The sequence below is a fragment of the Alligator sinensis genome, unplaced genomic scaffold (genome assembly GCF_000455745.1).
Source record: "Alligator sinensis unplaced genomic scaffold, ASM45574v1 scaffold148_1, whole genome shotgun sequence".
In the NCBI taxonomy this organism is placed as follows: domain Eukaryota; kingdom Metazoa; phylum Chordata; order Crocodylia; family Alligatoridae; genus Alligator; species Alligator sinensis.
Window position 1 is genome coordinate 690,396 of NW_005842407.1, and position 16,882 is coordinate 707,277.

Sequence of the window (16,882 nt, forward strand, 5' to 3'; positions counted from 1 at the left end):
GCGAGAACAGAGGGTGCCCATTGGGCCAACTTGGCATGGTAAAAGGTCCTTGGAGAGATTACAGCCATCCTTAAGGACCCCAGCCTGTGATACCATGATTAGTTAAAGTGTATTAACGCACATTTAGATGTGACCCAGCACTAATTTTAGTGCCGGTTCTGCCCAGCCACTAGGGGCATGTGGCAGGGCTGCAGGGATTTGACATAAACTTTACTGCCAAGTCCCTGCACATGTAGACACCTGCCAAAAATTGCTTAATGTGCATTAGCTTAATGCACATTACATTTAGTCTCACTTAAATGTATGTGTAGATGTGCCCACAGTATTTTAGCTTTGTATTTCTTAGTCCTGTTGATTATGTAAGTATTTACTCTAATACAGCCCAAGCCCATATCCACCAATCCACCCAGTACAAGTCCTCTGTACACTGGTATCTTGCTTCTGCAATTTAGCTCTTTCTGGACATGTCTACATGTCGTCATACAGTGATGTTAGCACTGGGCCATGTTTTAGTGCTTGCTTGGGGGAAGTATTAAAAAATGGTACAGTAGCACCCCATACTGTAGCATATGGGCAGCACATGATTAAATTCACTAGCTATGTCACTGTAGCAGTGCACTATATCCAGGCAGTGTGCCACTATGGCGATGTACCAGATGATCACATGTAGACCCCCGTGAATTTTAAGTTGCTGTAGCACAAGTCCTGGGGCCGACGCATGTTGTGTGTGGTGCATAGGCTTGACTTGGTGCTGTGAGCACTGCATGGTTGATCAGTCCTTGTTTGGTCTGCAGATTGACCCAACAACCCTTATCTAGGCCACAAGGCTCGATGAGTTTTAGACCCCTTGTCTAAGTCACACAGTTTGAGTAAATACTAATTATCCTGAGGTAATTTGCCAATATTCTGCAGTCTCATTAAACAGAAATGGGAGAGGCAGTTGCTTATTCTACGGTTTTTCTGACACAAAGAGCAGCCAGAAACTTTAAATGTCAGAGGTCTTTTATTTGAGAAGAATAATAAGCAAGGAAGAGCACGATGAAATCTCCCTGAGAGGGCACAGTGTGGAGTCCCCATGACAGCAGCAGTGTGAAGAAACGAGGCCCACCTTTATGAGCTATGATAATCAGGAGATTGGCACAGACCAGTGGTTTGCCACAGCCTCCTAATCTACTGTGATCTAGGTGGTTGCAAAGGAGCAGCACTGGAGAGAGGGCATATGTGCCGAGACGACTGCACATTGTGGAGGCGCTGGTGATGCCACTCCTTCTTGTGGATGAAGGAGGAGGGTGTGTGTGTGTGTGTGATTTCTGGAAACAAAATGGCTGCTCTCTTTAGGCAATGGTTTCAACCTTTTTTCATTTGAGGATGCCTTTGGAAATTTTGAACGGAGGTGTGGACCCCTTTGAATTGTAAGCGTAGGTATTCACATACTTTTGATTGATCATAGTCATCTTTCATGGACCCCTTAGAGTCTGTGGACCCCAGGAGTCCACAGACCAGAGGCTGAAAATCACTCCCTTAAGGCAAGTGGTCCTAGAAATGTTGAGGTGGATTGCAACAAGAAACAAGGCCTTCCAGCCTCATAGCTAACCAGACTCCAGCTTAGGGCTGCTAGAGACAAGTGAGAAAGTTCAGACTACTGTTCCCTCCTCCAGTCAAGTGGTTTATCACATGAAGGACAATAATCAAGCCCCATCTTCATCCCACAACTCATCAGCATTTCCCATGCCACAGCTAAGCATTTGGAACAACTGACACTGGCAGCAGCAGTGAATGTTAGATAGATGGCGGGGACAACCTTGGGGCTCTGTATGTGGCCAGGACTTGGAATGGAGCAGGAATATATTCTAGCGGCTTTTCTTCCTTCCTTCTGCCAGAGCAGCAGGTTCTGGATGCACAGCCTCCTTCTTGCAAATCCAGGAGTACGGCTCCTCACAAGAAACGCATTTGGCTTCTACTTTAGAGAGAAGCACACAGCACCCTGGGGTTGTCCCTTGGGCTACTGCAAACCTAGGATGGAGAGAGAGATATTACTGCCTGCTAATCCCACCTCCAGTCCTCAGCAGTGGTGCTTCTTGTGGGATTGGCTGCTGGGCTGGCATTTAAAGTATATGTCATGTCTAAAGCAATTTGTGAATGAGTCTGTCTTTCATGAAACTCAGGTTCAAAAATCACTGGCAACACCTGGACAGAGCAGGTCAGCTTCCTGTCACAGCTCTGCCAGCATCCATTCAGGACATGCTATTCATGACTTGCAGAAGCCCTGGCTCTACCTGCCTATGGCCCTTTCCCACCAACCCTCTCAATGTGCCTCACTCCCCCTCTCACAGACGAGAGACTGCACTTTCCTTCCCTTGGCCAGCACTGAGGAATAATAGAAGGAAAAATACTAAAAACTTCTATGGGAAAGAGAGACACCAGATACAGCAAAGTACCCCTCCTTGCTGGAGGAAATTTTATTTGCCTTCCCACTTTGGGGTGTACAAAGAGGATCCTCTTCCTCCACCAGCCCACCTCTTCCCTATAGCAGAATCTGTATTTCTGTTTAGGGCCATGCAACTGCACATTTCTCCTGGGAGGGCTGTGACATAAAGCACCATTATTCAAACCACTGACTGTGGAAAGTGCACAATTAGTTCAAATAAAAGCAAATCCTTCCTCATGACACAAGGCACTTACAGGTCTTTGGAGAAAGCTGTGCCATCCTCCCACAGCCAGGGCTCACTGCCTTCCTGTTGAGATAGTCCAATCCAGTGAGGAACATGTAATTGTGATTTGGAAAACTCCTGAATGGGAACAAAGCCAATTCAGTTCACCTCACCCCACCCTTCAAACCTTTTCTTCCACTCGTGTGTGTATTTGGAAGGCCCCTGTGGCTGAGGGGTGTTTTTTGTGGCAACTTAGTTCTTTTATCTCCTCTTAGGTCAACTCCAGCTTTTCTTTCCAAATGAGGGCACTGCCTGGGGTTACCTTCAGATCCTGTCACTGCTTCTTCTTAGTGAGGGGCAGGATTTGTTGTCCAGAGATATGAATGATTCTCTCTGGGGTACCTCATGGCCACTCCCCATGGGAAGGCTTTGCTGGCTTGGGGTATAATCCGAAGCCCAGTGAGATCAGTGCAAGTCTTGTTATTGTTTTTGAGTAGCTTTGGATCAGGCTCCTGGGCCCACGGAGCGGGAGAGTGGAATGATCCAGCCCAGAGATCTTGCACAACGCTGAGCAGTGCTGACCCTTTCATATCTCATTTAGTTAGATCAGTCAGGGTTAGCACTTCTGCTCACACCTTTTTTCTAGAATGCAAAATCTGTCCAAAGCTTATTGACTGGCTGGAATGCTGCATATAATATACCGTTATAAACCAATAAAATTCAGGAGGGACTACTTCAGTCAGGGCGGCTAGGACCTTGAACCAACTTCCAAGAGAAGTGGTGCTGGCTCCTACCCTGGGGGTCTTTAAGAGGAGGCTGGATGAACACCTTGCTGGGGTCGTTTGACCCCAGTACTCTTTCCTGCCATGGCAGGGGGTTGGACTTGATGATCTGCTCAGGTCCCTTCCGACCCTACCAACTATGAAAATCCTATTTTTCATTTGCCAAACTTTTACTGTGTGGGCTGAAATTTTACAAGGCAGTTTATGTAGGGGTAATTTTTTCTCTCTTTCTAAACTGTGGCGAAAACAGTTCAGCTCATTTCTAGAACAAAACTGAGCAAAATACATAATTTTGCCCATTTGTAACAGAATGCTGAAAAGAAACTCTGGGAAACTTGACTCTGCCATTTATTAGACAACAGGGACTTGAAATTTGCCAGAGGGCTGGTTTGTGTTTCAGATATATTTGGCCATGCTATATTTTTTTAATTGACCTTCAGGGAAGGGTTTGAATAGTGCCCAGTAAAGACGACATGATGCCACCTATTAATAACTCAGGATAAAAGAGATACTGTATAGTTGTTCATCAGATGAATGCCATTCACTGTGCACAGTGAAAGAGGGAAGTTGGCAAAAAATGGAATGTGATCATAAAGTTTGTACCATAATGTGTACTCTCAAGCAACAGAGAATAAAGGTTGTTGAGGCCATCATTCTAGTATTTCTTGACTTTTGAATGCTTGACTTGGAAGTCTTAATAATACAGTTTTAATATAGCTTTTATGGGTAATTTGTTAAAATTCAGCACATGCCATATTTTTTTGCTATGTTGAGAGGAACCCTCTTAGTGTAGTGACAGATAATTAAACAGAAAAATGTAATGAGGAGGAGTTTAAGGATTGAACTGATGAAACAATAATCTGACACCAGATCTATCTCTACTGCTGAACATAAGAACTACATTTGTGAATTGGTTGCAAAGTGTTCACTACCCTTTAGAGCCTGGCAAATTTATTCCAATGTGCAGGAACATCCTTTTTTGTGCCGTTCCTAGACGAATAATTCTTTGCCAAGTTTGCTGTGGTATGTAAAGCCATAAAAGAAGGGACAATATTTGGCCCTTTTTATTAGTAGTAGTTTTCTACCCAGAGAACCTTGAAACCACCAAGAGAGTACAAAACCCCATAAAAGTGAACAGTAGGTTTGGAGGGAACCAGTAACTGGGCTCCAGACCTTAGGAAGGAAAAACATAAAGATTTTTTCCCATGTTCACATGCAGGCTATGGAAAAGGAACCTATGCTATTGGGATTCACCCAAAGAACCATGCTGCTAACCCACTCCCAGTCCTTGGCTGAGCTATTCCTGATCTGCTGCCACCACGGTGGGAAGAACCTGGCTACATCCTGAAAGAGGGCATTGCCAAACCTTTGCACTGCAGCCCCAGCCACAAACTCTGAGGCCGGTTCTGGGGAGCAAAGGCAAAGTACTCACCAGTTCTTCCTTGTTTTTGATGTCAAGGAGTTTGGAGTCCAAAGAAGTACAATAATCTTTACTCTCTTGCCAGGATTTCCAGTCATTAGTGAAGAGGTAACAGAAGTGTCCATGTGGTTCCCATTTCTCTGGACATGAACTGGTTTTATCCCCTTCAGAAAAAAAAACACAGTTATACTCTTTTGAGAACTTAATTTTTGTGTGCTGATGTGTGCAACATAATCCCAGATGGCTAGGGCAGGTGTCATTTCATGACTTGTGCATGTGCCCCTTGTGTTGAATTGAAGAAGATTCAACCTGCCTGCAGTGCATAACAAGCAAAGTTTACACCTGGGACAAATACTGTGGGGGTTCATGGTTCATGAGTGAAACCCAGGGAGCATGTGCAGGTTCCAAGAGTGTGGGGGGTGAGGGGAACACATGCGATTCCAAGAGCTGCAGGGTGCATGGGCACAGGGAGAAGCAGTCTTACCCATGCTGGCAACTCCTAAACAGTCCCTGGCTGAGCTGCTGCTGATGCCACAGCCATGCACTCTGCCAGGCCCAGCTGTCGCTCTTAAAGCAGCAACAGCAGCATCTGGGAACTGAACTGGAATTCCTGGCATGGGTAAGCTCCTGGGGCACAGATGCTGCAGGGTTAAGGGGCGATTCCAGTTCCCCTTCTATCTTGATGCCTGGGGTGGGTGTCCCTCTCACCCACCCGTAGCTGTGCTACAGCTTGGTTATGACTAATTTCTGTCCTCCCTGACAGAGACCTGCAGCAAAGAGAGATCCCTGTACCTCCCCTGCCTGATACAGACCTGTACTTTGGTTGTTGAACACTACAATCTCCATCCTGAAGAGTGTATGTGTGTGGTTTAGCTGTTGACAGACATCCAGTCCATAGGCAAGCTTAGATTTCTCATAGTCTGGTCCTCACAGAAACCACCTCAACATCCCCATTAAGTATTACTAATTCTATACCCCTCCAGAACAGACAGAAGTACTTCTGTGTGTTGCTGGAAAAGTGTTGCTGTCTTCCATAGCTAAAGAGTTGGAGAAATCCACCTGACTGATGTTGGTCCAACTCACTTTTGTTCCCACATCCCATGTAAGTGGAGCATTAAAGGCCAAATCCTATTTTACCTACACGCTGTATGCATGGATGTAGCTGCATAAGCATGATTCTATTCCACACTGCCTGAGTTCCTGCAAAAGTTAATGAAAATATGGATGGGTCGCACGCCTTCTTGCTGTCTTTTTGTGATGCAGTCTTAGGAGTAAGATGACAGTGTGTTACATAAGCAAATGCTAGAAAGAACTTCTATGGACAAGGGTAGTGTGAAACAGAATTGCACTTAGGTGCCTAAGTCCACTTAGATACCCAATGCAGAGAATAGAATCTGGCCTTATACTAATTAATTGCTTATATTCTTGCTCTCTATGGTATTTTTTATTATTTGAATTTAATTTACTGCAACTTCTGTTATCCAGCTGTCCTGCTGTGGTGGGCAACATGACTACCCACTGACGTTCAGGTAAATCTCTGTGTTTCAAGCTAATAGTGTGATGTGATCATGCTAACTACAGGCAGTCCTCGATTTACAACATTTCGAGTTACAACGTTTCACACTTACAACATTTATAAATTGACACCCTGTTTCAACTTTATGATGTCAGTTTTGACTTTACAGCTTTTGATCCAATGTGATGCCACACCAGTGAACAAGTTTGCTGCATCACTCATCTCCCAGGAGAACATCTGTCCAAACTTCCTTGGACACCTTCTTTAAGAAAGCAGAAAAGACTCCAGAAAACCCTGCAGCCAAGACTCCTGAGAAGACTCTAGCCGAAAACCCTTCAAAAAGTCCAACCAAGAGCTTTTCAAAAAGTCCAGTAAAGTCACCTCAAAGAAGTCCTTCCAAATCAATATGATTGCTATTTACAATATAAATATATTAATGTAGCTATATTACTCATCTATAATTGATCGAGTACAAAATTTGGGGGTATTTTTTGAGAAAACAGGGTATCAGGCCTTGGTTCATTATTGGGCCACTTATAACATTGTTTCTTATGAGAAAATTGGTTCCAAATTACAATGTTTCGACTTATTACGGTTTTCAGGAACCAATTGTGTTTTAAGTCCAAGAACTGCTTGTAAAGGTTTCCATGCGCTATTCTTTAAGTTGTTTCCCATCTTGGTCTGCACAATACAAGCAGCAGCGGAGTACAGGTGTGGGGAGCTCTTACACATCTCTTCCTACCTGGCACTGAGTAGCTGAGTAAAATGAACAAAGGTTGTATTTTTTTTTTTTCTTAAGCCATTGAGGAAGCAGTAAGTGCATGAGAATCAGATGAGCTCTGGTTCTCTTTGTTTCAATGTCAGTATAGTCAGTAAAGCTATTTTTTCTAACATTCCCTATAATGCTCACTCAAAATTTTAAGATTGGTCTGTTATTGAGACCTCCATTTTGCAATAATATGAGATATACAAAATGTCTCATACCATCAGTGTATCATTTTTTTAATCAACCAGGAGGGGAGCTAAATAAGTAAGACATCAAATTCCACCAAAATGTTTACCTCTGGGAGTGGGAGTGGTGTACGCTTTTTGATATTGAGTTATTCCCTGATGAAGGGTAGATCTTTCCTGATGGATACAGTTTCTCTGGCTTTCACATGGTTTGCATTCCTGGAAAACTTGCATTGACAATAATAGAACAACAGATAATGCCAGTTAAAACAAAACAAATTGAAATAACTTTTGAACGTGACGGAAATTGAGCTGGAATTATGATATTGCTTTCTGTCCTTGTGAAACGAATTTTTTAACAGTGATAGCTTTTACTATATTTTCCAATATTCCTTTAATAAATCAGAAGTTGTAAATCGTATTCCTAAACATGAATGGAAAAACCTTCCTGAAATACGTATAAAAGTTATAAAATCGTTAGCATGCGATTTACCATTCTTTACATTAGTATCAGTGAACGGAGATTGACAAAAAAATGGATTCATACAAGAGTAAATAAGGCCCCTACTTTTATTCCTGCAGAATACTCACATAAGAAGACAAAGGCTACTGCTGTTCCCAGTAGCATTAGGCAGAGGATCCCCAGAATTCCTCCAATGAACTTCCAGGCAGAGGATGGAGCAGGAGAATCTAAAGAGGACAAAATTAATGTAAAGATAAGCAAAGTGAGCCCCCTTTTGGGTACCTGGGTCAGACACAGCTTAAGGTACAGTTGCCCTTAGTTATGAAAATCACCTAGTTGACCAGGTGTGAAAACTCATACTAACTTTACTGCTTTAGTATGGTAGATGCACAGCAGAGGTACTTTTCCTAACTGCTGGAGCAATGAGTTCTGTTACTGAACCTCTGCATGAGTCTACATGACATGCTTTACTGTGCAGTTGACTAACTGCATGGTAAAGCATTACTATCTACACGTGCAGAGATTGCACAGTAAATTAGTCAACTTTGTAGTTAATTAGTGTGCGGGCCGCCTCCCGCTCACATCCATGTCGCCATGAGCGGGCCGGGAGCGATATGCTGACCCGTCTTTGCGCACACGGGCTGTGGCCAGCAGCCCGGGCACGCGGGGTCAGAGAGACCCGGTGGCAAGCTAGAATTAGTTACGGACGCGTAATGGTTGATTTAAAGATTGTTTCCTTACACCAAAGATGGTCGTGGTGTAGGCTGGACAGTTTCCAGGTTCAGCTCCGCTTAAATCCTCGTTAGAGGACTACGACAATTTGGTTCTTGGCCCTGGAGTTGTTGAAGCTCCGCGGGTTCAGTAGTTTCTTGTATAGGAAGGGATACGTCTAGGAATTTATCGGCGACGGGGAGAGGCTAGAGGCTGTTCGTTCTTTTCCCCGGAGTGGTTTAGGCTCCGCAGGTTCGGTTATTCGGCCTCTATTGCGTTTTAAGAAAAGTGTTGGGTTTGTGAGGCTCCGCGGCGCTTAGAGACCTTCACGCTCTTTCTCTCGAACTCCAATTGCTTTCTCTCCAACTTGGGCGGAAACCACCCAAGCTCTTTATACGGCTAGCAAGCCAATCGCTAGCCATCACGTGTGCATAATTTCGCGTAAACCAATAATGTGGCTCGAATCTAAATACAAATGGCGGGAACTCCTTTCACCGAGCATTTCTTAGATGCAAAAAGAAATGCACCATGCAAAGAAAGCTACAAATTGGCAGGAATACTCTTTTGCACCAGGGTTCTCTTCTGCAGCAGAAAACTCTACCGTGCAAAGAAGCTGCAATTTAGCGGGAACACAATTTAGCGGCGCCGAAGCACACACAAACAAAAAATCACAACTTTGGGTTGTGACAATTGGCACCCTGCAAAACTAACCGCACTGTAGTTACTGCACAGTAGCTCATGTGTAGACCCTGACCAGAAGTAAATATGCTTCCAGGCTGCCTGGGCAGCAGGGGGCAGGAGAACAATTCTCTCTCTTGGAGAGGATGTCCACTTGCCTCTGTAGCAGGCAGTTGTCCCACAATGTCCACTTGCCATACAGTGTCCACTTTCCCCAGCAGCAGGCAGTTCCTGCAGCTTCCACTGGCTGCTACAGTGGGGTAGAGCAGGGTGGAGGAAAATCTGCTCCCAAAAGGGAACTTGTGTAGATGTGCTCCTGGGTAGGCTTACTGTGTAGGCTGGGTAGGCTTAGATGTGCTCCTGAGTAGGCTTACTGTGGCAGTACCGTAATCGGTGAGGTTGAACAGAGGTGTGATCATTTTTACTGTGCAGTAAGCCTACTTTGAATTAATAGCATGCGTAGATGCACCCTCTGTGACCAACATCCTAGATGCTTCAGGCTTCGCAGTAACATGGTACTAGGTAACATTGCAGAGGTATGTTTTTCCCCCTTTGCATTCCAAAAATAGTGTTAGGTTTTAGAGTAGGGGGAGAAGCTTGGCTATGGGCAGTAGAAGAGAATTCAGGGTAGCCTCTTGGTAACACTCATTACAGTACCTTTGCTCTCATTGTTCTGAGGCCTTTGGTTCTTTTCAGACTTCTGAGATCTTTGGCTCCTCCTCTCCTGTGAAGAAGAGTGAAATCTCACATCTGTGTAAGTCACCTCCTCATTGCTCATTTCTGGAGAATAGCAAATGTGGATACTTTCTTAGTGGACAGTGATGGACAGTCCTATTTAATGAAAAATCAGTGGATGAATAAGGCATTCTACCCAGAGTTGAGAAATGAAAGGATGCTGCCATGATTGATATCAGCATTCCATTTTACAGCAGCAGTCAACAGGAGGAACAGAAACATAGAAAGAAAGGGCATGTTGAATTCACTATGTGAACCTCATCATCTCTCTCTTTCTGTAACCTTCCCTCTATTTAGATATATAAACAATGACATGGTATTTTGGTACCTCTGAGTCTCACAAAAAGATATGTAAATGGAACAGCCTAAGCATGTTTATATTAGTTACCATGCTTTAGATTGCAAACTTGTCAGGCTTGGGTAGTATCATGCAACATGTTGATACAGTGTATAACAGCACCCTCGTTTGCTGGCGCTGCAAGCAATGCGGTAAGAAAAATTATAGTCACAGTGGGCCAGGTTCTATTCCATCTATTAGCACCAAGGTGGATTTAGGCACCTACGTGCAACCTTATTCTATCCCTGAAAAAAATTGTGGGACACTGTCATCTTACAGTGTATGAGTTATACAGAGCAGTGAGCCAGAGGAAGATGCATCTGCCTTTTGCATTAACATTTTTCCAGGATTTGAGCAGAGTGGAACAGGAGCACGTGTAGGCATCTCACAAAACAGAGTCTGACCTGCTGGGTGTGATTACACATTCAATAACTCCAGCCTAAGCTTACACTGGTGTAAACTAATTTGGTGTAAGCCCTTTCAGGCAGGCATCTACACATGCGGGGATTAGAGAGCAGATTTGCACCCAGTTTCCTGCAGCCCTGCAATGGGCCCCTGCTGGCACCATGGGGAGCTTTAGGTTCTGGCTGCAGCTGCCAGCACCTGGCAGCCATCTTCAAAAGTCAGCACCACTCTCTAACCAGCCCCTTCCTTGCCCACGAGCAGTGTGCCAAGTGCAAGAACAGGATATGGAAGCTCTCTTTTTGGCTACTCTGCCTTCCCATGCTATGGCTGCTCCAGCCCCTGCCCCTGGCAGCAATGACCAGCACCCCGTGCTCGTGCTGGCCATACTGGCGCACTGAACTGACCGCTGCCTGGGCAATGTCTGTTTTGCCCCACCCAGCTCCCCCATATACCCACCAGCTTGAGCACTGACTGCTGTCCTAGGGCCGCCACCACCACTGTGCCACTGCCGCCACCAGGGACACCAGGGAGGGGTTCCACAATGCTACCGCCAGGGCTACCATCACTCTCCTTGGCCTCCACCTTCTCACCACTTGGCTTGCTCAGTCAGCCAGCATGGGTGGCTGCCAGGGCCAGATTAACGCAGAGGCAAACTAGGCACATGCCTAGGGCCCTGAGCTGCTGGGGGAACAGGCCCTTTGCTCCATGGCAACTGAATGGCCCCATCCACTTCCCTTCCCTTCCCCTCCGCCAGCTTCACTGCCATGGTGACTGCTTCCTAGCAGTGGCTCCAAGCACCACTCCCCGTGGGCGGCAGCACCAGGGTGTGGAGGTGGGTCTCAACCGGCCCAGGACCCATGAGTTTCTTGGTCTAGGGCCCACTAAAGGATTAATCTAGCTCTGGTAGCTGCACATCGTCTAGCACACCTGGGATGATGAGCAGTGACTGGATGGCTTCTTCATAACCCAGACCACCTACTGGGACCTGCTCCAACAGCTCTAGCCCACCTGGAGCAGCAGCACACCAGCATACACCAGCCCTCCCCACAGACACCCAGCTGGCCCTCACCGTGCTGAAGTTGACCACACCTGCCTGCCTCTGGTACATTGGATACCTGTTTGGCATGGCCAAGACCACTTCTGGGGAGGCTATACCGGAGGTGCACAGGGCCCTCCATGATGTGCTAGGAACAACATACTCTGTGTCCATGAACCCCTGGTGGTGGTGGCAGGGCTCTGTGCCCTGGGATTCCCTGAGTGTATCAGGGCACTGGACAGCACTCACACCCCCGTCACCTGGCCACTCCATGAAGACTGCTCCTACTACTGCTGATTCCATGGTCTTACACTCCATGGTCCTGCAGACCATTGTGGGCCACCATGGTACATTCACCCACATAAGCACCAGCTGTGCGGGCAGCTCCCACAACTCCAGCCTCCATTCCCACTCATGGAGAGTGGGCACTTTGCGCCAGGCATGCTGGATTTGTAGCTCGGCCCTATCATGATCCTGCCCCTGCTCATCAGGGAAACTGCCTACCCACTTCTGCCCTGGCTTATGTGGCCCTACACCGGCCATCTGGACCTTTGCAGGCCCAATTTAACAGGTATCTCGGTCGGACTAGTGCCCTGGTGGAGTGGGCCTTCGGCCGCCACAAGGGCCTCTTGTGCTGCCTCACCGCCTGCCTCAAGGTCACCGAGGGCAACTTCTCCTGGGTCATCATCACAGCTTGTATGTTTCATAATATCCTCAAGACCCAGGGGGAGCTGTTCTGTGAGGCCTGGGTGGAGGAGGTGTAGCAAAACCCCCAGTTCCTTTTTTTTTTTTTTTAATTTCAAAATGCATTCCCTCCCCTTCCCCAATCATTTCTGACTTTTTCTCTCCCTCTCTTTTCCCTATAGATAAGTATAAGTAAGCTAAGATGTAGGATAAACTTTAAAAAATTTTATTTTGGTAGCAAGTTTTTGGTTTTGGATATCCACCATTTTATATTGTATTATTATTAGGTTTGTATTGATTTTTACTGTTGTATATTGTATTATTATCATTTTCATACTGATTTTTATTGTTTCATATGGATAGTGTATGGTTTAGGCCTGTGTTTGTAAGTGAACCAAAGTCATGTCAAGTTACCATTTTATATGTCAAGTCTCCATCTTCTGTCCTCTTTCTGGGCATGTTGCAACTGTACGAGTCATGTATCCCTCCCATGTAAATTGGTTCCCCGATGAATGAGTGTGATTGGGAATGATTGAAATACAATGGTAGCAGGCCTCTGCTGAATGGCCTGTAATGACTGGGCTATCACCTTGCATTGATTCACCCAGGAACCACGGACCTCACCCAGGAACAGAGACAAGACCAGCATTTGAAAGACAAAGGACCCTGCAAAACCAGGAACTCCCACCATTACAGACACCAGAAACTGCACATCCCTGCATGGAGCACACATGCTCAGTACACCAGGGGCTGACCCTTGCCTGGGCATGCCTCCTGTCACTAGGGTCACACAAGGTCTGCCCCTATAAAAAGGGGCAGTGAAGACAGACACAGACCCAGTGGGAATGCCATTTCCATCTGGACCAGCGCCATGCCATACCACCTATCCACCCAGAGGCCCTGCCAGCGACCCCCCTCTGGACAACACCTACTAGACAAGGACCCCATCCAGCCTGGATAGGTAGATATTACCTGCACACCTCCTCCTACAATTTGGACTCTCTTTCTCTCTCTGTCTTTCTCCTAGTGGACTTCAGCCCCTGCACCAAGCCTCTCTAACCCCTGCTGCCATTTTGTGTGTGGGTGGCCTTCCTCTGGCAAGCTTTGCAACCCTTGTCTGCCCAGACCCTCGGCCACTCCTCTCTCACTGCAGCCTGCAGAGAACTGACTCCCCTCTGCCCCACTCCGTGGCCAGAAATACCTCTCGGCAGCCTCCCTCCTCCAATCTGGAGTGAGATACTGCTCCGGATGTGTGGTGAACATTTCTCTTCCCTTCCGGTCTCCAGCTGCAGCCCTGCCCACCCTCCATGCTGTGAGTGTTGTTTGTTTTCACTCTCTCTGTCTGTTGCTGCCAGCTGCTTTTCTTCTCCTAGCCTCCCCTGCCCAGCATGTAAGGCACCTCCAGGCTTTTGCTTGTTCTCTCTCACTCCTTCACATACAGTTCCGCCCATTTTTCTGTGAAGTTACTGGATATTGTGACCAGTTACATTCAGGCAGTAAGAGGTTGGTAGGACATAACAAAAAGGACAAAAGATTAATTTTTCTTTTTAAGTGGTGCCAGGAAGTATAGTCCATGGTTCCATTGTACATTCAAACAAGCACCTAACCTCATCACCAGAACGGAAGCCAACTTCCTACAGTTCAAAACACAAAACCTGCCAACTATCTCCAGTACCCCCACAAACTACACACCAGAATTGATGCAAGACAACAAAGCCCAACTATCTGTGAGGGCACATTCCTCACCAAAAAAACACTCTGCTTCCAGTCTCCCACGCCTGATCCTGAGAGGGAACAAATTACAATGCAAACCACTTTTCAGAGCTGGGCCTATGAACTGCACTTCATCAGTCTCCTAGGTAATATGTACAGAAACTCATGAACTCAATATACACAGTAGAGTTCTGGCACACTGCTACCTGCTGGACATCTGACACCCCAGGCACCTCTGTACTTTTACCTGAATTGCTACATCCCCTTTTTCCCCCTACCCCCCACCCAAGCCTATCCCTCACCCCCTGACACCTCTAAAGCTGACATCCTGAACAGCTAAGTTGAGCTCACCAGGAGCCTCACAACTGCACTGCAACCAGCAAGTGTCAGGCCTGTCAAAGATGTGACAGGTCTGAGTGTTCCCCAGCCAGGACTTTGTGCGTGTGTGCGTTAGCTCGAGGTTATGGTGCCTCCTACCTGCCTTTCACCAGGGGATCATTGGTGCTGGCATTTACGGGGCTGCTGCACTGCCAGCAGTCCCACCAGGCCTCCCTACCCTGGCAGGGTGCAGTTTTAGTGGTCATGCCCAGGACCTGGGGCTTCCTTCTTCCTCATAGCCCCAATCCCATACCTCCAAGTTCATCCTGGCAGGGGAATGAGCTCAGCAAGTACATGTTCTTCCCCTGCTGGCTGGTGATGCAGTTAGTGCTCCCTCCAGCTGAAAGTGGGCATTACTTGGCTTTTAGAAAACTCAAAGAAGAAAATATGTGCAGACGGAGTGAGGAGTGTGGCACTCGGTCTGTCTGCAGGTGGAGCTTGGGGAACCCCAGCAGCGGGAGGGTCACCTTTAGGAACACCAACTGCTCCACCAACGTAGGATCCAAGCACAAGGAGCTGCCTCAGCTGAGCCACTTGCCTCCAAAACCTCAGCCTCCTCCGAGGTGCTGCTTTCCAGAGGAGACCTGGGTCTAGAGGAAACTTGAGGGGAGTGGAGCACAAATTCAGATTCCCCCTCAGTCCCCAGAATTGCTTGAGCCAGTGCACTCAGCATCCCCGGTTCCAATGCCAGCTCCTCCTCTGGCCGTGGGAGGCTCACACTGAGAGCTGAAATTGGGGTGGAGGAGACAGTGATTCCACTGCTGGTGCCCACTTCTGGACTGAACAGAGGTGGTGTAGGTGCAGGGACATCAGGTGCAGACACTGCTCCCACCGCCTGGCTTCCACTGGCAGCATCGATGTCATGGCTGCTTGGGAAGAGAAAGTGTCTGTGCTTGGGCGGGGTGAGGCTTACAGCTCTAGCTCTCCCCCTACCCCCTCTCACTCCCCTGCCAGAAGACCTGCACCTGCCTTTCCAGCACGCTTCATATTGATCTTTCCTGTGCTGCAGAAGGTTTGTGTGTGTGTGTGTGTGTGTGTGTGTGTGTGAATCCTTTTGTATTGTGCGTTTTATTCCCTCTGTTGCATGCGTGCACTGGCCTCTTTGATTGTTTGCTACAGTGTTAAGAGTTATGTAAAAATTGTGTGTTGTCTGTCTGTCTGTCATCTTCTCTTATGAATATCTGATTTTTCTCTATATTCTGTTGGTCTGTGTCTGTGTATCTGTGTGTCTGTGTGTGTGCATGTGTGCAAGCAATCTGTGTGCCTCCCTGCACAGTGATGGATCACACTGGCAAGGAAAACACAGCTTACTTTTTTCAAAGTTTCTTAAAAAAAAAAAAGGGCAAATATAAATTCAAAGAAATGAATTGAATAGTAATACTAATAGTAATTGAATAGAATAGCTAAGATAAGCTAAATCCTACCCAATCCTTTGTAACAAGAAAAAGGAGCAGGCAAGTTCAACTACTGAGTACAGCCAGCAAGCTGCAATGCCTCAGTCTGAGCGTTCCTCCCTCACACAGTTCCTAACAGGTAACAAGCTGGAAAAGGCACAGCATGCCTCCAAACAGAGGCTTTTTTGCTGTTTCTAGTCCCACCCCACAGACACTGTCATTGGAAAGGCAGCCAGAAGAAAATCCTTCTCACTGGCCAGCCACAGATGGCAGTTTCCCCCCACCCCCCTGCTTCCCCTCCTCCCCCACTCCCCCTCCCTTCTCTAACTTTCAGTTAAGCTATCTGAAGCATTTCCGAACCACTTCGGACAGCTTAACTGAGGCCACATTTCAATCCAGGCATGCCGCTTCAAACGCTGATGTGTCCAAAGCGGCACTGGATCCAAAGTGTGATTCGAAGACTCGCACAGCCCTACTCATTGCCTCAACTGATTCCAGTTTTATTTGCTACTAGAATTGTGAACTGATTCAGGCTATTTAATATTATTTTGTTGTCCTTGCTGATGTCTGCAAAATGTTAATGTTTCATTATTGTTTTATTTACCCATTTTTACACATATTACTAGATAAGTTAAGTACACACCAGTTTAATTCAGTCTTTTCTGATACCCCATAAGAGATATTCTTTATACATCAGCCAATCTTTTCTCTGTGTGTTTCACCTTAAATGTTTTCAATAAAAATAATTTCACTCAGAACAAATCTACGTGAACTGTTTTTGGAAGCGTGCTTACTTGAACCTGTAGGTTAAAATGCTTTGTTACTATCTTTACATGCATTTTTTATCACCTCATTTTTCTGAGATGAATGAATAGATTTTGTTTTGAAGGTTAAAACCAAGTAAGGATGGGGTTAAATATTTTCCCCACTGTTCATACGTGTTTAGATCCAGGAAAATGTATGAACGAATCCTAACACAGGATTTAGCCCTCCCCAACTCCATATCCAATGCAGACAAGCAGGGAAGC

The 16,882-nt window shown here is 46.4% G+C and overlaps 1 protein-coding gene across 1 annotated transcript in view; it reads right to left on the reverse strand.

The window, feature by feature from the left end:
- Nucleotides 1-1,850: 1,850 nt before the first annotated feature.
- The window catches only part of LOC102384537 (C-type lectin domain family 7 member A-like), a 29,061-nt gene continuing 14,029 nt past the window's right edge, over nt 1,851-16,882 (reverse strand). The window contains exons 5-11 of the mRNA XM_025211462.1: nt 11,946-12,007; nt 9,830-9,952; nt 7,912-8,010; nt 7,431-7,547; nt 4,866-5,017; nt 2,683-2,789; nt 1,851-2,013 (exon numbers count right to left, since the gene is read on the reverse strand). Of these exons, the coding sequence (XP_025067247.1) occupies nt 1,851-2,013; nt 2,683-2,789; nt 4,866-5,017; nt 7,431-7,547; nt 7,912-8,010; nt 9,830-9,952; nt 11,946-12,007 (823 nt within the window). The remainder of the gene's footprint in view (nt 2,014-2,682; nt 2,790-4,865; nt 5,018-7,430; nt 7,548-7,911; nt 8,011-9,829; nt 9,953-11,945; nt 12,008-16,882) is intronic.